At 35.5% G+C, this 23,459-nt stretch overlaps 1 protein-coding gene and 2 non-coding genes across 3 annotated transcripts; 2 read left to right on the top strand and 1 right to left on the bottom strand.

Moving 5' to 3' along the window:
- Positions 1–12: 12 nt before the first annotated feature.
- On the bottom strand, positions 13–23,292 carry LOC134241572 (uncharacterized; the record flags this gene model as incomplete). The annotated part of the gene is made up of 3 exons (XM_062723610.1): positions 13–275; positions 1,076–1,567; positions 23,053–23,292. Coding segments are annotated over 3 exons (995 nt in total), but the record flags the coding sequence as incomplete, so codon positions are not given.
- Trnat-ggu (transfer RNA threonine (anticodon GGU)) lies at positions 21,014–21,087 on the top strand. Its single transcript has one exon. It is a non-coding gene; the product is annotated as a tRNA-Thr (tRNA).
- Trnat-ggu (transfer RNA threonine (anticodon GGU)) lies at positions 21,258–21,331 on the top strand. Its single transcript has one exon. It is a non-coding gene; the product is annotated as a tRNA-Thr (tRNA).
- Positions 23,293–23,459: the final 167 nt, after the last annotated feature.

Below are 23,459 nucleotides of genomic sequence, written 5' to 3' on the forward strand. Positions count from 1 at the left end.
TCTTAATATTTATTATTTACCTTTGAGTCTCTTTGTGTCATCGTCAATCTTAAAAATTTCCTCATGCACCTCCAATCCCTTAGTAGATTTAACTTTTTTAATCTCTTTTTCACTACAACCAAGTAGACGTTTAAGTAGCGTGGTTTTCCCCGCCCCAGCACATCCTACAATCATCCCCCGGGCGTGGTGGACTGTCTGTGTTCCTCTCTTACCGTACTCCACATACCGCTCTCTGGCCTCTTGGTCCCACTCTAGTATTTCTGGAGGAATCTTCACTATCAATTGATAAATAAAACCAGTATTTTAATCATTTAAAATTACCTAACAAAAGAATAATGAAAAAGAAAAAAGACCATATTTTGACGGCTGTACATTTTTGATATGCAGAAAGAATCGAACGTTTATCTATCTATTATGGTATTGAAAGGTACGATGTAATACATGAACAGAATTTTATCTACTTTCAAGGCAATGTTTTAGATTTAAATACGCATGCTCATATGCATGTTTGTTTTCAAACGAATATCAAACAATTGAGTCTGTAAAAAGATATTTAAATCAACAATATTATTGTCTGTGAATTTTAACGTTCTTCACATACATGTACCTATGAAAATTATTGATCATAGTATATCGACTTAGTTTAAACTTCATTAAAATATGGAAATTCAACAACTTTACAGTTGATTTTTTTCTGAACCATAAATCTTCGATTCGGCGTTACTGTTTATTAAAATGATCAACGACAAATGAATGACAAATAGAGGAATGAAAGTAAAAATTTTAAGAACATTTTATCAATATAATAATAATACTTAAGGTAAAAGGTAGACAAACAAACTTAATATCATACATGTAAGTTTTGAGAAATTAAAATGCATGTCCTCGTAAGATAATATTACTGTTAGTATTCTTAAATGCAGTAGTCATGTATAAATTGATCTTAACGTGGATGTGCATAATTATAATGGTGTATCTGTACATACGTATGTGACATATATTCAAATACCTTGGTTATAGTATTATTACATGATATCAGTAAAGACAATATGTGCAGCTGTATCAATATACTCACATTGATTTCTGATCTTTTCACGAATTTCTCTGTCTGATATATAGCAGTATTTGATGATGTCAAGTTGTAGTCTCTTTATAAAGGGATCCAACATCTCCGGATTCTTTGGTACATACAGACATCTCTCTCCCTCACTTTTCTCATAATTCCAGGACCGACAGTATTCTGTAATCACGTGACCCGATGCTGTGTTTAGGAAAAACTCCAGATCACTGTCCACCACCAGACATTCCGTAACAAAGGCGTACATGACGTCATGCCGGATGTCGTCTGATTTAAAGGTAATTTTATTGTCTTTTACTTGCATGATTCCTTCAGGGAGATCTGCTGTACTTATTTCATTTGTAATTTCTTCCTCTTTAAAGTATCTAACCCTGAGCTTGAAAAGCATGTTCTTGTAGGAATCTTCCCTGGTATTCAAGGTATATCCATCAACCAACAATGTACAGTACAACAGACTTCTGACTTCCGGTGTGTATTTGTGATATTTACCTGTAATTATTAAGAAAATGTACATTATGCATATTTCCTTGTCATTTCTCTTAAAAGAATCCGCAATTTATCCTTATTCCTTGATTTTAATTTCCTGTAATCATTTGAAAAGTATCATATAACTTCTTATTTTATGATAATATTATATAACTTTGTGAAATCCGGTTATCTGATTAGTCAATACGAAATTATGATACATAATTATATTTTAATAACGACCGCTGAAAGCGAATAATGCCTCGTTTTCACTTTTGCTTTAGTCAAACATGGCAGATCGCAAGTTTGCAAGTCTTTAGCGAGGAAAATTTAAAAGATATAATGAAGAACTCTGAAGGTGAGAATACAAAACAATTAACAAAGATATCTGTTTAGCATTTTCCAGGAGTACTTAGCATATAGCATTTTTTGGTCGACTTTTCCAATCGGCGGGTAGAATTTTGATGCTGTTTACGTTATTACGGAGACAAAAGTAAATAAAAACAAGCATGCCATGTACGATTCTATAGAAAATTATGGTAGAAGACATAGATGTAAATACATGTATTTTGTCAGTGCATTTTTTTGCAAGTGTAAATAAGTGCGATTCTAAATCTTGGGCAGGAGGTCCTCTGTTTCCTCTGTAAAATCAATATATCTAGAGATAGATACATTGCGTTGTTATTATGCTATGGGATGAAATTTATTACCAAAACAATTTCCCCTGAGAAACATTCAATACATTCTGAAACGTTTATACTCAACTTATTCATAATAAACACCATCTCTCTAATCATTAGGAAGATATACAATGTACTAATAAATTTGGAAAATTATTATTTATACATATGTATAATATAATAAATATGGATTCATATGGATTCATTGGTCGATATACTCCATGTAACTTCGTTCAATATCTGTCATCCTGGGTCATTATAAATGCACATTGACCTACATTGAGTCCATATCTATATATTTATTTCAGTGACGTAGTAAATATTCAAAGTGGGCAGCCAGAGAAAAAAACATACCTTAAAAAACTTCACAAGTAAAAAAAAAAGGAAACGTGTCGATACTTGAAAATCCTATATCGTAAATGGGGGGTGGGGGGTTGGTGGAGGTTCCTCTTCTTTCGAAGCATAACCTTTTTCACTACTTTTTCCGTCACTACCCTATAATGCAACAAAAGTAAGGGGGAGGGCGCAAACAGACTTTCAAGAATCATTTACTATAGTAAAAAGTTCTGTCTTGAAAAAAGGGCGAATGGAGAGTCCACGCTTTCGACCATTGGTACATTGTAAAACGCGCTTTATCCTCCTTTGATTGATGAAAAAAAAAATCGAAATATTAATATTAGTATGTCTTTTATTTTTTTTTTAATTCATTTTTTTTATTTCCCATGGGAATGTTCATATACACGTCATTTTAAAACAAAAACAATAAATCTGAAAGCAAGTTGTCATTGAGTTAAATGCCGACTGCCGTTTTCATACTAACTGCTAGTTCATTTCTTATACCTTGAATTGACTTAGGATTTTTACCGTTATTTCCCGATCATGACAAGGAAAAACGGCGGGTGTGACCTGTCGGCAAGGGATGTTCACTCCTCCATAGAATCTAATCCCACCTCTTATGTTTTTTTTTTAATATCCGTGTTTGCAATTAATGCTCCTATTTTGTATTATATTTATAGACTTTGATATTGAATACTGTTCGTAATCTCCATATACTTCATACTCTATGGGAAATAAATCTCGGTCTTTGCTTTTTAGATAAAGTCCAACACGTATGATAACATTCTTCGCACTTCAGATTTAATCAGTCAATAGTAATCAGAATCAGGATAAGATCAGATAAAACATTTACCCAATTGTATATTAATTCAATTTCAATTAAAATTTCAATTATAATGATTGAAAGGATCAATATTACAGTGTATATCAATTTAAGGGTTGAAAAAGAACGAAATAACAAAGAATAAAAGTTAACCGACTTTACTACATGTACAAATGTGATGGATTTTGAGACCTTCAAAATTCTCCCGTATGTAAAAAAAAATTATCGAGATTTAATCTAAACTTTAACCTCTCCCCTTTACCGCAAGAAAGAATGCTTCTTGCATTTTAACCCTCTGCTTTAAGGATACAAGGGATATTACAATGTACATTCGGTTTGCCTGTCGGTCTGTCCGTCCGGTGTAACGACGAAAAGTGACCCAGTAGAACTTTTCTACATAGAAATTTAACCCCCTGGTCAATTTTTTACGTAGAAAATTGACCTACTTTTGTGTAGAAATAGTGGCCTTTGTGTCGTTTTTCTCCGTGTGCATTGTAGAAAAATGACCCCTGTAGAATAATGGCTCCTTGTCATTTTTAATGCAAAAACAATTGTTGCTGGTAGGAAAATTTTTGTTAGGCAGGTGTATGGGGTTATATCAAGCTGCCTTATGCTTTGAAACGTTATTTCTGAAAGCTTTTAAGCTTAGATAACGAAATCAAAGCTATTCAATACCTTACATTAATAATAATTAAACTATAAAACAAATAAAAGGAAACAATCTTTAAATGTTCTAACTAAAGGCTATACGATCAAGGATACGCGCATTCATAGAAACGTTTATACGTTTTATACAGTAAGTTTCCACAGTTGTCATTTTAATTTAAAAAAAAAGGTTATTTTCTAGCTGGTGTCAAAAAAGTTTCAACAATTGACCATAAATCTCTTTGATTATACCCTAGATAAATAATTTGCAAAAATAAAAAAAATAAAGTTCTATTTTTTTCAAAAGTTTAACGTTTTTGGTCCCAACTTTTAAAACTGGCGCGAAAAGGGGCGCTAGCTTACAAAAAAAATATTTGGTTTTCTATAAATGAAGATTCAAACTTCTCATAAAAATAAGGACGATTTAAAGATATATATGTTGTACACTGGCACTTGTTTCTGTAATAAATCTTTGACCCATAGTATGATAATAACACAAGGTATCTTACTCCGATTTACACCGAGTACCCCCTCCCTTAGAATCGAGCTCATTTACACTTTCAGGGGAAATGCAAGTGTAAACTGTTTATATCTATGTCTTCTACGATAATTTATCTCCACAATCATATCTGGCATGCTTGTCTTTATTTTCTTTTATCTCCGTAATCAGCGTCAAAACTCTGCTCGCCGAGTGGAAAGTGAAACTCAACCATAGAATCGTATACCATTCATTCATTCTTTCTTTATTTCCTCCCATTGGAGATTCATGAACATATAAGAACACATAGTGAAAGAACAAAAATATAACATCATATAAGTGCTTATTATTTACATTAATGCAAAATTAAATTTGAAAAAGAAGAAATTGTCTTATATGTTTGCAAAAAAATAAAGTTAATGCACAGGGGTTAGAAGTATCCATTTACAAGTATGTTATCTTTCTTTGATACACCGCAGCCACATCTCTTATAAAGCGAAAGTTAAGAATATGGAGTTCTGGTGCATCACGGTCGGAAAGTACGGGTGTTAGACATCTGGCACCGAGCAGAAACAAGTATAATTCGTTTCCATGGAGTCCTGAGAGTTCGGCGCCTAGTGAGATGTCGTAATCCTCAATCACAGTTTCCCACCAGGCGTCGCGAAACAGAGATGTTTCGGGGCAAACCGTAGTAATGTGCTCGAACACATTTGTGAAAGATTTTGCGCAGAGGCAGCATGTTTCCGGCAGTACATCTAAAAGGGTCCATAGCTTGACAATGAATTTACATAAAACAATTTCATGGATATTTTTTGGGATGATCCACAGATGCTCAGGTGGTTTGCTTGCGCAGAGAACGTTGAATCTAGCAAAGTCGGGGTCGACAAGCATTCGGTTGCGCCTAGAGGCAGAGTGAAAGGAGATGACAGAAGATTTCACTGAAGATTTCCACTGAGACTTGTTGGGGAAGAATCCACTTTCGAGATAACCAGTTAACACGTGGTATAAGTTGTATTTCAGGAGTATGGGAATTATGTCCTGAATAAACCCATAATGTTTAGTACTAGCGTTGAAGAGGTAGGAGAACAGGCGGATGATGAATATACGCTTGGTGAGGTAAGTTGTGTTGAGTTCACAGAGACGACCAAAGAATTGCAACTTCTTAATGTCAATCTCTGCTGTAATTGGAAGGAGACCTAGAAGGCTTTCGCACATGTCTGATCTTGTATGATGGGGCAGTCCCATAACATGTTTAACAACGAAATGTTGGAATGCGTTGAGTGTTCTTATGTCTTTTGTCCGAAGATCGCACCATAATTCACTTCCGTAGAGAACTGATGGTAAGACAATTTTTTTGTACATTTTGGCCACTGTTATGGGGTTGAGCTGTTCGGAAACTTTAAGAGCGAAATATGCTTGCCGTCCTTTCCTGCAAGCGTTTGATGTTCTTTCGCCAGGATCAAAGTTGGAGCTTAGAAGAATTCCAAGATGATTGTATGAGTTGGAAAATTCAATGCGTTCATTGCCAAGACGCAAGCTTAAAGTGTCAGCAGGATTTAAGCGCTTTTGGTGGAAGAGGAGAACGTTGGATTTTGCGGTGTTAAATGTAAATCGCCAGCGTATTGAGTATTGGAATATGTTATCCAGAACTCTTTGAAGCTCAAGAGGTGTGAGAGCAATGACACAGATGTCATCTGCTAGGGTTGGGTTTGAGCTTTGAACATTAAAGACTTCTATGTTCTTGCTAAGATTTTGAATTTCTGATAGTAAACCATCAATGAATACGAGATAAAGGAAAGTCGAAAGTACGCCTCCCTGTCGAACGCCTTGGGATACTCGAAACCACTTGGAGCTGGTCTGGTTTACTACAACGGAAAATTGTGTGTTGGAGTGACAGTCATTTATCAAAGACCACATTGTGCCCGATATCCCGAGTTCGTGAAGTTTGTACATGAGACCGTGCCTCCATACCGTATCGAAAGCTTTCTGTGTATCTAAAAAGGCAACATAAACAGAGCTGTTTTGTTCAATATTGTGATGGATAGTTTCTTGTAGATTGAAGGAAGCTGTTAGACACCCAAGTTTTTCTTGGAAGCCTTGTTGCTGAGAGCATGGGAAAGATATTGATGGTAATAAGTTTGACTGTATTCTGGTGAGGATAAATTTTTCAAAAACTTTAAACGCACAGGGGAGGAGAGCAATTGGTCGGTAACTATCGGGAGATTTTCGAGGTTTGTTGTTGCCTTTATAGATGGGAACAATCAGGTCTTTTTTCCAACAGGATGGAACATATCCGACTTCCAGAATTGCATTGAAGAGTTGGGCAATGCATCTAGCTACTTGTATACCGCCATGGATTAGATGTTCGTTTTGAGTGAGATCAAGACCAGGGGCTTTTCTGCGCTTGAGATTAAGAATAATGTTCTGTATTTCCGTAACGGTCGCGGGACCTCCTGGGAAACTATCATTTGTTGATCTCGATATGCGTTCGAGTTCGCTATAACGGTTTTCAATTGAAGTGAGAAAGTCTAAACAATAATTTGTATTTTCTTTGGCATTATAAATATCTGAGAAATGCTTTACAAATGCGAGAGATACGCCAGGAGGGTCGTCAAACTGTTCGTCATTGTATTCAATAACAGGGTAAGTGCGAGAAGAACGTGGTTTCAGTCGTCTGATTAACTTCCAGAAAAGGCGAACATCGCACTCTGATGATTCATCTATGTCCTTAAAAACACTTGACATGTAACGATCATGTTCGTCGTTGAGTTCGTTCCGGAAGTTTCGTTTCGCATGTTTGTATTTTTTGTAAGAGTCGTGTGTCATTCCTCGAGGGCGACCTTCATTTATCCACATCCTTCGCATTTGGCGCTCTGTGTCGTGTAACTCTTTTACTTTGGGAGTCCACTCTGGCCTCAAGAAGGGTTTGTACTTTGCCGTGGGGATAGTAAGTGATGAAGCAGAATGTAGCACAGAGTTTAACTCTGTGCAGAACTTGTCCAGATCATCTATACATTTCAGACTTATGTTTTGGAAGTTTGCATGATTATGGATATATTTTTCGTATTCCTTAATTTGATCTGGTTTGGCTTTATGCCAGGCTGGAAGCGAGGCAGATGGTTTGCATAGAACATGTGTTTTGATGTCAGTTTGTAGTTCCATGCAGATTGGCAGATGGTCGGAAGTAGAACTGAAAGAACCCTCTTCATAGACATGATAGTTTACGGCATAATTCCACAGAGTTTTACTGCATATTATGTACTGTAAATCACATTTTATTCGCGAGAACTTTATTTTCGCGTAATTACGCGAGACGGTATGCTCGCGAAAATTTTATTCTCGCGCATAAAAGAATTCCTTAAGATTATATAGAGCAATGACCACAATTCGTGAAAATTTTGTCTCGCTTATAAAGAGTCAATGGCTATCTCGCGAAAATAAGGTATCGCGAAAATTAAGTGATCTACAGTAGTCTAATGTAGTTCGTGTCGTGTTAAACGTGTAGTTTGATCCACTTGTTTTTAAGTCTATGTTTGGGCATGCCAGGTTGTTTCGAGTGGTAAAGTCTTTCATGATTTTTGATTTCTGCAAATTACAGTGCGAGTAGTCTTTGGTATAAAGACTGGCATTGAAATCGCCCCCAATAAGCACATCACCATATGAAGAGTAGAGGTTATATATTGCTTCAAGTAAGTTTATCTCATCAACATAAGATTGTATATTGCTATCTGACGGAAGATATACACCAAAAATAAACAACGACTTTCGATTGTACCGCTTGAGCGAGTAGAGCTAATGTCAGTGATTTCGACAACTGAGAACTGGATACCTTTCTTGTACATTATACTTACTCCACCCTTGCCCAGAAAGCGACAATTGTCGGATAGAGTTTCGTTAGTGGATTTTTCTATACGTGTGAGACTACAATAGTCTGAACATATGGAGTCCAGATAATTGTCACAGCTTGATTTTAATTTATGCTCTGTTATTATTGCAATGTCACACTTTGATTTTACTAAGAGTTCTGATAAACAAAGTGACGACGATATGACACCACGGACATTCGAGGTCAAGATATTTATGGAGTTAGACATTTTAATGATATAAAAAATACTTTTTGTATTGCAGAACGAGTGATTCAGGAGTGTTCGGTCCCCCAATCTTCTTCCTCTGAGGTACCATTTTCAGTAGGCCTGCTTTGCGCTATCTTTGATTCCCACTCCTTTTCACTCATCCACAATCGACAGGAGATTCCGTGCGGCCAAAATCCAGGTGCTTCCACGATTTGGGCATCAGACAGAGCTACATTAATTTTTGCATTGCGACGAGACCCAGGGTATTTCGGTTTAAAAAACACACAGTGTGAGACAGATATTCCTTTACGTTTGAGGAAGTTAAGCATGCCTGGTTGCGTTGATCTGTTACCGATTCCTGATATGTAGTATCTGGCATTGCGCTTGTACGTTACACCTTCAAAGATGTCATTATCATCCTCGTTGGGCGGAGACATTTCAGGTGAGGTTTTATTAGGCGCTGTAGCATCCGTTGTCGAGTAACTTGCAGCCACTTTGTAACTATACTGTTGGTTTGCCGAATTTGCATTGTTAAGAGGTTGATCAGATGATCGAACACTCTTAGACGACATAGAAAGTGAGTCAGGCATGGTGTTACTCTTGTTTTGACAAGAATTGACGTGCACTACCTTCTTAACTAAAGGCGTGTACTGATTTGCGGCATATGCAGTTTTGCTACAACTAGTATTTTTGCTAACCACGGGGTCGTTTTTGTGTGAGTGGTCGGCTAACTCTTGTGTATTTTGTCTGATCGCTGCAGACAGGCCAGGTATATTATCGACGTGTGTGGGTGGGCGGACAATGGAACAATCAGTGTTGTCTGTATAGGAACAGTTAGCTTGTTCGCTCAGGTGTGAAGTCCCTTTAAATTCCACCTCGGCTGAAGTAGGGGTCCTCTGCGGGGAAATAGCTGAACCATATGATTTTTGTGTTTTTGTGTTAGAAATTTGTTTTTGTAAATTAACACACACTTTGGATACTCTTGATATTTCTTCGTTCATTTTCTTGTTCACAGCTTGATATTCAATAAAGTCAAGACCGTCGAGTTTTTTCAAATGTGCTTTGGTATTTTTGCGAGAAGTTTCACATCCAGTTGCATGTGAGACAAAATCTGATTGTATTTTGTCGGTTATGTTGGAAAGCGCTTCATTTTCTGATTTCAACTGATTGACTGACTTTATGAGAGACTCTATGGTCTTGACATATGAGGACTGTGCTTTCTCAAGTTCGGTCACTCTCTGCATTAACGATTGAGTAAGCGATCGTAGTTCGATGAACGCTTGCGTCGGACGTTCGCTAGGTTGATCTTGCTTAGATTTATCAAACACATCGGATATGTATGAACTATCGCCATTACAGAGCATATAGAGGGCAAAACAATCTCTAGCATACTTGGTTGAACTAGTGTTACTTTTGGTTGTTTTTCTGGTGATAAGTTTATCCGTTGGGCACCCCTTGGTATTTTTTGCTTTCACAAGTAGTGCATATCTGTATTCTATAATAAGCTGTTCGCTGTTCGATGTGATCTCAAGAAGTTTTTGAACATATAAGTCCCTGGGAAGATTTTGAAGTTCGAGATCAAAAGATGCAAAATCGTTTTGGCAAGTCATTATTGTAGATTCCAAGGTGGCGTGAGTATCACTCATATTGCCACATAAGCCGCTAGTTACTGCTTTCACAAAATCAGAGTTTTGAGGACAATACGCAAAATTGAAGTTGGGTTCAATCTGATTATCTGACAGTACACAACTAAACTCTGGATTTTGACTACTTACAGGCAGGAGGCTGGCTCCACAGTTCTGTAGTTCAAGAATATCACACGGAGGCGAATCATGAGCGTCCTCACCGGAAGACGCCATTTTTTTTTTTTTCGAAGCATAACCTTTTTCACTACTTTTTCCGTCACTACCCTATAATGCAACAAAAGAGTAAGGGGGAGGGCGCAAACAGACTTTCAAGAATCATTTACTATAGTAAAAAGTTCTGTCTTGAAAAAAAGGGCGAATGGAGAGTCCACGCTTTCGACCATTGGTACATTGTAAAACGCGCTTTATCCTCCTTTGATTGATGAAAAAAAAAATCGAAATATTAATATTAGTATGTCTTTTATTTTTTTTTTAATTCATTTTTTTTATTTCCCATGGGAATGTTCATATACACGTCATTTTAAAACAAAAACAATAAATCTGAAAGCAAGTTGTCATTGAGTTAAATGCCGACTGCCGTTTTCATACTAACTGCTAGTTCATTTCTTATACCTTGAATTGACTTAGGATTTTTACCGTTATTTCCCGATCATGACAAGGAAAAACGGCGGGTGTGACCTGTCGGCAAGGGATGTTCACTCCTCCATAGAATCTAATCCCACCTCTTATATGTTTTTTTTTTTAATATCCGTGTTTGCAATTAATGCTCCTATTTTGTATTATATTTATAGACTTTGATATTGAATACTGTTCGTAATCTCCATATACTTCATACTCTATGGGAAATAAATCTCGGTCTTTGCTTTTTAGATAAAGTCCAACACGTATGATAACATTCTTCGCACTTCAGATTTAATCAGTCAATAGTAATCAGAATCAGGATAAGATCAGATAAAACATTTACCCAATTGTATATTAATTCAATTTCAATTAAAATTTCAATTATAATGATTGAAAGGATCAATATTACAGTGTATATCAATTTAAGGGTTGAAAAAGAACGAAATAACAAAGAATAAAAGTTAACCGACTTTACTACATGTACAAATGTGATGGATTTTGAGACCTTCAAAATTCTCCCGTATGTAAAAAAAAATTATCGAGATTTAATCTAAACTTTAACCTCTCCCCTTTACCGCAAGAAAGAATGCTTCTTGCATTTTAACCCTCTGCTTTAAGGATACAAGGGATATTACAATGTACATTCGGTTTGCCTGTCGGTCTGTCCGTCCGGTGTAACGACGAAAAGTGACCCAGTAGAACTTTTCTACATAGAAATTTAACCCCCTGGTCAATTTTTTACGTAGAAAATTGACCTACTTTTGTGTAGAAATAGTGGCCTTTGGGTCGTTTTTCTCCGTGTGCATTGTAGAAAAATGACCCCTGTAGAATAATGGCTCCTTGTCATTTTTAATGCAAAAACAATTGTTGTTGGTAGGAAAATTTTTGTTAGGCAGGTGTATGGGGTTATATCAAGCTGCCTTATGCTTTGAAACGTTATTTCTGAAAGCTTTTAAGCTTAGATAACGAAATCAAGGCTATTCAATACCTTACATTAATAATAATTAAACTATAAAACAAATAAAAGGAAACAATCTTTAAATGTTCTAACTAAAGGCTACACGATCAAGGATACGCGCATTCATAGAAACGTTTATACGTTTTATACAGTAAGTTTCCACAGTTGTCATTTTAATTTTAAAAAAAAGGTTATTTTCTAGCTGGTGTCAAAAAAGTTTCAACAATTGACCATAAATCTCTTTGATTATACCCTAGATAAATAATTTGCAAAAATAAAAAAAATAAAGTTCTATTTTTTTCAAAAGTTTAACGTTTTTGGTCCCAACTTTTAAAACTGGCGCGAAAAGGGGCGCTAGCTTACAAAAAAAATATTTGGTTTTCTATAAATGAAGATTCAAACTTCTCATAAAAATAAGGACGATTTAAAGATATATATGTTGTACACTGGCACTTGTTTCTGTAATAAATCTTTGACCCATAGTATGATAATAACACAAGGTATCTTACTCCTATTTACACCGAGTACCCCCTCCCTTAGAATCGAGCTCATTTACACTTTCAGGGGAAATGCAAGTGTAAACTGTTTATACCTATGTCTTCTACGATAATTTATCTACACAACCATATCTGGCATGCTTGTCTTTATTTTCTTTTATCTCCGTAATCAGCGTCAAAACTCTGCTCGCCGAGTGGAAAGTGAAACTCAACCATAGAATCGTATACCGTAAATCTGGAAATTTTTACTGTAGATAATTTTTTAGCAAATTTGCGCGTGCATTGCATTGGCAAAAATATTTTTCTTAAAAATAAATCAACATGTCAAGAATTTTTTCTGAGAACTCGTGTCTTTTTTTTTTTTAAAACTCATTGAATAGGCGTCGGTAAGCACCGGTCATTTTTAAAAGGAACATGTTTACACTAGTCTACTATATAACTACAAGTTAATTACCCATGCGTGTAAATTGCCCTTATTATATGCAATATCATCCGATGATTTGACAAGCACTGAGGCGGTATGTCCCTTTTTAATTATTTTCATCAATTAATTTGCCAATAAAGAGAGACCTGTCATTTTATCTAACCGTGTATCAACACGGGCGATAACTCAAACTCGGTGCATTTACTAGAAAGTTCCAAATGTAAACGTTTTTTAGGTGAGAAAAAAAAAAAAACAAACGTTGAGAAAATTAGTTATATTTTTTCTTCATTTGGATTATACTTTAGGTTAAAAGGCGTACACATCTTCAAAATTAAAATGTTTTTTATAATTGATTTAGAAATTATTTTCAGTGCAAATCCTTTTGTATTTTTATCAAAATTGTTTTAAAGCGATTTTGCAATTTCTTTTCACGTTGCGAGTATATTGGTGGTATTCTTACTGGGCATATTATTTGAAAAATAACCTGATAGGAAAATCTTCAGTGATTTTTATTTTTAGCACCATTGACAATTCGCAAAAATTTGAAGCGTAAAAATTAATCAACAGCTTTTTGACCCAAATTCGCAAAAATAAATCGACGTAAAAATTTCCAGATTTACGGTAATATAGTCTCGGGCAAACAATTAGACCTCGAATTTGATTGGCTAAAAATCTGTTTCTAAAATTACATCGAAAAAGCAATCTAGTGTTATTATAAAATAAGACACTTTGAAATTTTATTTATCCGATGTAATATTTAAAATCTGAAACTGATTTTTTTAACCCAAACATTCTTTAATTTTTCTCTTTGCCCGAGATTAGCATATATCGTTCTATGGTTTAGTTCGACTTTTCCACTCTGCGAGTAGAGTTTTGACGCTGTTTACGGGAATTAAGGGAAACAAAGACAAGCAAGCCATATGTGGATGTGTAGATAAATTATCGTAGATGACATAGGTATAAAGAGTTAACCCGTTCATTTCCTCTGAAAGTGTAAATGAGCGCGATTCAAAAGGAGGGGGTACTTTCTGCAAATAAGACAATTCTACTCCATCACTTTTAAAAGTAATGAAATATTATTTTGAAAAAATTGTCGAATATTAAATCCTAGTCGGATATTAAATCGCCTCTTATTGAAATATTCATGATCACGTGGTCTCGCATGCGCACAGAAAACAATGGTCGAATCTCGTGAATAAGCCGAAAAGCATGATGGTCTACTACGTTTTTACTACAAATACGTGGGTTAGGGAAATTAAGGATGCAATTGTAAATGACGGCTGGAAAGTCAATTTACAAATTTTTGAAACGTGTTTGAGAAAAATAGGAAGAATAGGTACTAATTGATAATTCCCAAACTCATGTTTTAAACCAGAGGCCATTAAATTCACAATTTTGAATGAGTTATAATTAGCCAACGTCTGTGATTTTTATTATTATAGATGTCCTTGTTATTGTTATTAACTAAGTCTTTTAGACTTTGTATATTGACTTATTTGTACACTACATCCGATTATATATGAAGTTATAAAATGAGCTTTTCATTTTTGGGAGTTGATTATATCAACGATCATTAGGCAGTGGTCCAGGACAGGAAGTGCAACTGACAAACAGCCGCCAAGGAAAATGAGCATTGCGAGTAAGAAGATAGTTCCCCATTCAACTTACTATTAAGAAATTATAATTCTTGACAATTGTCCACAATCACTCTGCATTCAACTTTATAAATATAAGTCTGTCGTTTTAATTTCCTCTTAAGCATTTTTTACCTTGATAATCATACCGATTCCGATATTTATTCATACATTGTGCATGTATTCTAATTTTAAGACCTGAAATTACCTCCGAACAAAGCGTCTGCAATATGATGAGAAAACATGGTATTCTGGTGATTATTTAACAAAACAGAAAAAAATTTTGCTACAGTATATTTAGACAATAAAACAATGGGCTAAGTAATCACATGTACTATAAAATTTAAAGTCAGATGGAATACAGAGAACAAAACTTCATGTCTAGACTAGCTGTTTTGTTTAGAATACATGTGTATGTGTTTACCTTGACTCAGGCTGATTGATAACTCAGTGGGCATTGTGTGCTTGCGAATCTCTAATATGCGTAAAGCTTTAGATAAGATCTCCCCACTGCTGCAGAAGTGACCTACTGTATGGATTAATATAACTTCTTGCCTTTTACTTTTGTGTCCGGAATGATAGTAAATGAAAGTATACTTTTGGGGTTTTAACCTATAGCTATTAAACTTTTGTTCAGAATTTACTCCTGCTCAATCTGTGAAAAAAAGTCAACATTTTTTTTTTAAAATTCAAAACCCTGTGTGTATAAATCTGCAACTAATTTTGCTGTACTAAATGTAATTTCTGAATTGGATAGATTAACCCTACACTTAGACATTATACTATCGCGGATACATGGTTGGTATGGGCTTGAATATTTAGGTCAGTCTTTTCCTACTTTACAAGATGAAGATTGTGAAACCAAATCTATATCTGTGAAATATCTTCAAAGTAAAGCTCCATTAATTTTTTCATCACCAATTTAGATTATATTTGTGATTTTACTACAATTAAATTTCATTATATCGAGAACTGCTGTCCACTTTATTCATGAATTGATTGTGACGACGTTATCGTTTGATGATATTTTTATCAAGTCATGTCAACATGTATCCATATTAGTATTTCCCCATAACCAAATTAAAATAATTGCATTTTCCCCACTGGGTGCGTTACTCATTTTCTCTCAAATTTGTCTTGAATGTTATTTTCATCTTAAACATCTTTTATCTTAGATACTGAAAGTACAAGTTCCATACCTTCATCTAAGATAAGGACGAAATCTGTGAGAAAAACGGTTAGTCTAACAAGATTTCGCATATCATTCAAGTTGTTTTCAAATTACTGCAGGTCACTAAATTTTTGCGACACCTTATTTTTGCGAGATGGCCATTACATGCAACTATTTATTAGCATGACAAAAATTTTCACGAATTGTGGTTATTGTTCAATAAAATTGTAAAGAGTATACTTATATATACGCGAGAAAGAAATTTTTGCGATCACGCTGTCTCGCTAAGTTACGCGAAAATAATGTTCTCGTGAATAAAAAGTGATTTACAGTAGAACAAACCATACCGCTTTGACTCTATAGGATCACGAAATCCTCTTATGCATTTGCTTTTCACATACCTCAATCGAGAAGCATTAATATAAGTATAACGTGAAAAATGGGCAAGGTTACATACATCAAATTCGGGTTCGAATCCCATCGAAGGACTTGAAGACCGGTCCTTCGGATGAGACCGTATAAAAGAAAGGTCCCAGGTCGCAGTAGGTGCTGGCTCGAAAAGGATCCCTCTCTGCTCAATGGGTACCGGCAAGTGGTGGCATATCCATCATAGTCAAAACTTCTCGAGAGGGACGTTAAACAATATACAATCAATCAATCAATCAATCATACATCGAATTAATTTAATATTCAACTCCCATCAGTATTTTCAGTACTTTGATTATGTACATTGTATATAATGTTTGATTGTACCATTTTATGTACATCGTTTGAATTTGAATTGTAGAAGGCCCCGGGGAAGAATAGTATTTTGTACTAATCGGGTTACCTTCTTTAAATAAAGCATTATAATTATAATAATTATTATTATTAAAGAGGCACCATTACATATCATAACTATACACTTACACTTACTACCTCAAGTCAATATTCTGAAGGGGGGGGGGGGGGGCATTTTTCGTCGTTACACCGGCTGCATTTTTCTCCCTGTAACACTTTCGTTTCTGCACGTTATTTCAATAAGTATTTGAGCTGTTGCAAATAAAATTTATACAGCAACTCCCTATTGCCTCAGAAAGAAGTCTATAGTGATTTGGGATCAGAAGCTGAAAGGTCAAGAGCGTATATTTATAATTCTTTGTATTTGTGTGGTAAAACCCCATTTCCGAGCGATAGCTCTACAAGCTTTTATGCATTTACGACGAAATTTTATACTACAACTCACTATGGCTCGGCCTGCCATTCTTATCCCCCTTTCGACACATCTACATCCATGCAAGCTTTATTTTTTTCTTAATGGGGGACACACACTCTCTAAATATTAGCTTGTTCATTTCTGGAACTGGTGTGTACAATTTATTTAAGTCATCCCAATAATTATAATTAGATATATGGTTAAGATCAATATATTTTATATATACGTTGTATAATAGAGTCCTTTCTTGGTTAAAGATTTCTTGAATTATCCCCTTGCGCAACTAGTTGCGGAGGGGATATAGCATCGCGAATGTGCATGTATGTGTGTTAGTTTGTTTCTGTGTTAGTGTGTTAGTTACACCTTGTGGACAAGATTGACAGAAAACCTTTGCATTAACCATTCCCAGCGTTAATATACGTGTGTGGCAGTATAAAAGGACGAAACATAATCATTTTCAAGTTCATTTATGATATATTACTTCAGATATCGCGTTTTTACTGCCTCGAAACCCTGACATTTTATGAACGAGTTTAAAATAATTATTTGTGGGAAAGATTGGCAGAGAACCTTTGCATTAACCAATCTCAGCGTTTACAAACTTGTATGGCAGTATAAAAACATGAAGCCTATTCATTTTCAAGTTCATAGATGAAATACTTCTTCAGATATTGCGTTTTTTCTGTCTCAAAACCCTGACATTTTATGTACGAGTTGACAATAATAATTTCCGCCAGAGAACCAGTATTAAAGCCAGTTTTTAAGTTTAAAAGGCGTGCCGAGTCTGCAGGAACCAGATTAAAAGAATTTGATGAAGGTGGCTGTTTCATTACCGAATTCCAACAAGTGTCTGGGAATTTGGGATGCACGTTATTCCTAAAAGCTGTCAATACAATCCACAAGTTCAATTAACCTCTCGATGTATATATTGTTATTTTTCATTACATTTCATTTTTTGGGAGGGGAAGACTAGTCTTTTGAATGAGACCGCGTGAACCAAGGGCCCATGTCCCAATAGATGCTGGCTCAAAAAGATTCCTCACTGCTCAATGGTCGTCAGTTCCTATTATAAGAATATGAGCAAAAAATTCCTGGGAGGGACATTAAACAAAATACATTCTCGCATAATCACCAGTGTAAGATTGACTTGTCCGGTGTGAGACAGCAGTGTGAGATTTTTCTGTCTTACACTGTGTATTACTACGCCACGAACGAGAACGTAAACATTCCGTCATTATATAAAGAAATTGTAACAATGTAAAAAAAAATATAACACATGATTAAACTGTTGTCATTTAACTAAGTAATCTAAACTTATTTTCACTCAAAATATTGTCGTATTTTCACTTTTTTAATGGCACTATTTCTAGATCGCGGAATGATTCTTCTTTTATGCTGTCGGATGGATAAGTTTTTTATTCCCAGTTTTTATCTTTCTGATTAATTTACATGGACTGAAAATTATTTTATCAGTTTACACTACGTGTAAACCATTTTCAGGTACGTTCTCTCCGATGGTGTATTCAGATTTTTAATTAGATGGAAAATTAAAAATATTTTTTTAGCCCCATCATGGCGACGTCATTGACAGGCCGTTATTATGTTCCCCAAACGGAGTTTGGGAACATATTGTGTTTACTCGGTTTCTTATTATTATGTTCCCCAAACGAAGTTGGGGAACATATTGTTTTTACTCTGTTTCTTATTATTATTATTATTATTTTTCTTCTCGGGAAAATTTTGTCCGCGAATGATCTTGTAAAGTACACATCCGATTAAGGGGAAACCTTTTTAGGGTAAGTATGCATGTTATGTAGATTTGCGGAATCAAGGTCATTTTGCGCGCACGTGCTTGCAAGAGCGCGCACGTGCAAAACTTAAAATGACCAATATATAATGGATATAACCGTAACTTTTCTATTTTTAGACGAAATGTTTTGAAACTCATAATGTAAGGATATATGAGTAGTATGCACAAGATGACATGGTCAAAATAGCAAGATCGCACGTGCAAGCACGTGCGCTTCGCTCTGATTGGCTGAAACTAAAGTCTCAATATCTTTCTTGTTTTTTGATAAAATCATTTGAAATTTTGAATATAGTCATACATAAGGGAGATCTACAGCCCGTAATAAAAGAAATATCATGAAAGCATGTGCATGCACGTGTGCTTGCAAGAGCTCGCACGTGCAACACGAGAAATGTTCAATTTAATTGATACAGACGTAACTATTTAAATTATTGATGATATGCTTTAAAACTCATATTAAAAGTATATATTAGAAGCATAGACAAGATGACATGGTCAAAAAAACAAGATCTCACGCGCATGCACGTGCGCTTCGCTCTGATTGGCTGAAACTAAAGTCTCAATATCTTTCTTGTTTTTTGACGAAATCCTTTGAAATTTTAAATATAGGCATGTATTAGGATATCCTACAATAAGATATATAGTAATTATCATGAAAACGCGTGCATGCACGTGCGCTGCAATCTGATTGGCTTATGCTTTAAATAGCTATTACTCCCTTGGTTTTCAACCAAACAGGATGGGATTTGGAATATAGATAGATATAATGGATTTCTACAAGAAGACATGGTCACCATGCACATGCATACACGTGCATGTACGTGCGCTGCAATCTGATTGGCTGAAATTTTGAACAGCTATAACTCCCTTGGTTTTCAACTAAACGGGGTGGGATTTAGAACATAGATAGATGTAATAGACTTCTACAAGAACGTATGGTCGCCATGCTCATGTGAGCACGTGCGTGCACGTGAAATGAGTAAAATCAAAAATACACTTGAATTAGCGTATTTTTTAATACTTTTGGATTAAATACTTTGATATTTAGTATATGAAAATCTATAGATTGTGAAGACAAGATTATATGGTCATTACGCACGTGCATTCACATGTGCACAGGCTAAAACTTAAATGAAATTGGTACACTTCTGGGTAAACGTTGTTAAAGTCTCAAATGCATAGAGTTTGTCTTATTTAATGAAGCTTATAGGGAATATGGCACCAAAAGGGAGTTGGGGAGCGTTTGGGGAACATCTGTAACGGTCCCCGTTACAATTAGCACTAGTTATTATTATTATTCTTTTTTTTCTTATTTGTTCTCCGGTACTTTTTTGTCCGGAAGTGTTCTCAGAAACTGTTCACCCAACTGACCTAAAACCTTTTTAGGGTTAATGGGTGTGTAGTGTAGGTGTGCGGAACGAAGGTCATTTTGCGCGCATACGCGTGCACGTGCGTGCGCGTGATATGAGTGAAATGAATGATATACTTAATATAGCTATAACTTTTACATTTTTTAATGAATTGACTTGAAACTCATTATATATTGATATATTAATAGTGTAGATAATGTGACACTGTCAAATTAGCACGAACTCATTCGCATGCACGTGCGCTTCACTCTGATTGGCTGAAACAAAAATCTCAATATCTTTTCTGTTTTTTGACGAAATGCTTTGAAATTTAAAACATAGGCATACTTTAGGATGTCCTACAAAATGATATATAACAATTGTCATGAAAGCACGCGCATGCACGTGCGCTGCAATCTGATTGGCTAAAACTTTAAATAGCGATAACTCCCTTGTTTTTAAACCAAACAGGATGGGATTCAGAACATAGATAGACATTATGGACTCCTACAAAAGGGTATGGTCATCATGCACATGCATGCACGTGCATGGACGTGCGCTTTGCTCTGATTGGCTGAAACAAAATTTTCAATATCTTTATTGTTTTTTGAAGAAATGCTTTGAAATTTAAATCATAGGCATGCTTTTGGATGTCCTACAATATGATATATAATAATTTTCATGAAATCACGCGCATGCACGTCCGCTGCAATTTGATTGGCTGAAACTTTAAATGGCTCTAATTACCTTATTTTTCAACCCAAAAGCATGGGATTCAGAACATAGATAGACATTATGGGCTCCTACAATAGTGTATAATCATGATGCACATGCATGCACGTGCGTGCACGTGAAATGAGTAAAATTACAAATACACTGGATTAAACATATTTTTAAATACGTATGGAATAAATGTTGTAATATTTAGTATATTAAAATATACGAATAGTTTAGACAAGATGATATGGTCATTACGCACATGCATTCAAATGCGCATGCGTGCAATGCTGAAATTTGAATAAACTTGATATACTTCTGGGTAAATAATGTTAAAGTCTAAAATGCATCGTGTTTGTCTTATTTAATTGTCACCGGGTTCACAGGTGCGTGAAAGTCAGTCAATATATCGGGTCTCAATAGCTCAGTTGGTTAGAGCGCTGGCACGGTACGCCAGAGGCCCTGGGTTCGAGTCCCGGTTGAGACTTGACTTTTCACCACCTGTGACATTTGGCGCCCAACGTACAAAACCCACTATTTCCTTGGAACATGCCTCACAGCATTTCCTTAACTCGTAGAATTCGAGGACGAATTTCTACAAAGAGGGGGAATATGTCACCGGGTTCACAGGTGCGTGAAAGTCAGTCAATATATCGGGTCTCAATAGCTCAGTTGGTTAGAGCGCTGGCACGGTACGCCAGAGGCCCTGGGTTCGAGTCCCGGTTGAGACTTGACTTTTCACCACCTGTGACATAATGAAGCGTACAGAGAATATGCCACAAAAGGGAGTTGGGGAGCGTTTGGGGAACATCTGTAACGGTTCCCGTTACAATTAGCCCTAGTTTTGGATAAAATAATGCGAGAAAAATAATCATTCATTACATACTCGTGTGGGAATAGTGAAATTCCACCTCGGGGCCAAGATTCACGGTCTAGGACTCGGCAAAGCCTCGTCCTAGACTGTGAATCTTGTCCCCTCGGTGGAATTTCACTATCCCACACTCGTAGTAATGAATGATTCTATTATTCTTCTAAATTTTTTTTACATGTTTAACGTCCCTTGAGAGAATTTATCTCTTATGATACATTGCCATTACCATTGAAGTTACTGTCGCGAAGGGATGCTCCGCTTAGCGGTGCCCTTGTTCAGGGTAAGATACAGCACTTACGTAGATGACTATTGCAAGGAAAATGAAGAGAATATGAGGTATAGACGAGATAAACCTAAAAATTCAAACAAAGTGTTGATATTTTACTAGCATAGTTTTTAACGAAAAATCAATCCACAAGAAAGACTGACAAACATGACTACATATGTAAACCGAACAAAGGAACGGGTACATACGAGGGCCGTTCAAAAATTACGCGGACTGTGCTATTATTTACTCTTACAGTGGTCATATAGTTATGAAATTTAATAGAAATATGTATCTTTAAGATTCCAATAAATTTTGGGCAAAATATCTATATTTTAAAAAAAAAATCCTCTAAAATTATCGGTATGTTGATATCGCTGATGGAGAGGTGCGGAGCACGACAAAAAATTTGAAGCAAAAGCATGCGGAATCCAAAATTAAACTCATCTATTTTCTATAATTCGCGATATTTTTGGACAAATTTCTCAAATGTATCTTTAAATTGTTCTATTATTATTTATTTAGATTTTCTGGCGTGATATTTGAAGTACTTACAGAAATATAGTGATTTTTCTCTGATGCGATTACCGTGAAAACGACTGTGAAAATGACTTCTCCTGAATTGACGGCGCACCACATTTTGTTAAATTATCTGTAATCCTCGAGATATCGCCAACATAGAAAAAAAATATGCATAATAAAACATGTAGTAAACTAGGGTATTCGTGACATGCGTCCACAAATAGCAAATTGAAATGATAGACCGTAAGACCTCTGTAAAGAGGCTATACAGGAGGACGGGAAGAAGATTATCGACTAAAACTTTATCCGGACTGTAATGAACGTGAATGAGAGTCACTAATATCGCACTATATCTGATATATTCCTGCAGTTTTTGGTTTTAAAACAAAAAAAATAGTCTTTACTTGTTTAAAAGTTTTAAGCTTGACAAGAAATGTTGTTTGTATGTTTAGTAGAAGGTAACTCAAACCGTACAGGTACTCTTGGGAAAATGTTGAGCAAATGAAAACTTAATCACATATTTTTTTTATAATGCCTGTGACGTCGAAGATTTTGCTGCTCCGTGACTTAATAATATATCCTGAAAAATCACTCAAAATTAATACCAATGGACAACATTTTGATATGAAATTTTAAAGACCATATAAGTAAAGATTGTTTTATATTATGTGTGTCATTTTGCCGCATTATGTCGTCAAATATTTTTTTCTGTGCAACAAGTCCGCGTAATTTTTGAACGGCTCTCGTATAAAATGTTCATTTCAGGGAATCTATGTTTCTAAATGACTACATACTTAGTTTTCTGTAAGCTTTGTTGTCGATGATGTAAATGTCCCAGTGTGGATGTAGACCTATACAGGATCTCACGATGTCAGGTCTCGCCTCTCTCCGGTGTCTCCAGAGCCACGTCACGTGATCTAAACTGTCCTGTGATCTTCCTCTATGATGTACAGTCTCCCTTACTCTTACGAGTTCCATTAGAAATTCTTTTCTTTTATCTTCACTCTCCTTCAGTATTTGGTTTGAAACATTCACTGTAGAATAAGACCAATACTATCACAGTGTTATATTTGTTATTTCAACTGAAATAAAGTTTTAAAAAGAATGCCGCCTGACATGTGTAACATATCTCCGTCTGTGCTTTATGCCCCGTTTACATATTTCTAGTGTGTGTAGATTTTTAGGATATCAATTACTGTTC

The sequence above is a fragment of the Saccostrea cucullata genome, unplaced genomic scaffold (genome assembly GCF_032062105.1).
Source record: "Saccostrea cucullata isolate Sc308-1 unplaced genomic scaffold, CSIRO_AGI_Scuc_v1 ctg2958, whole genome shotgun sequence".
Lineage (NCBI taxonomy): Eukaryota > Metazoa > Mollusca > Bivalvia > Ostreida > Ostreidae > Saccostrea > Saccostrea cuccullata.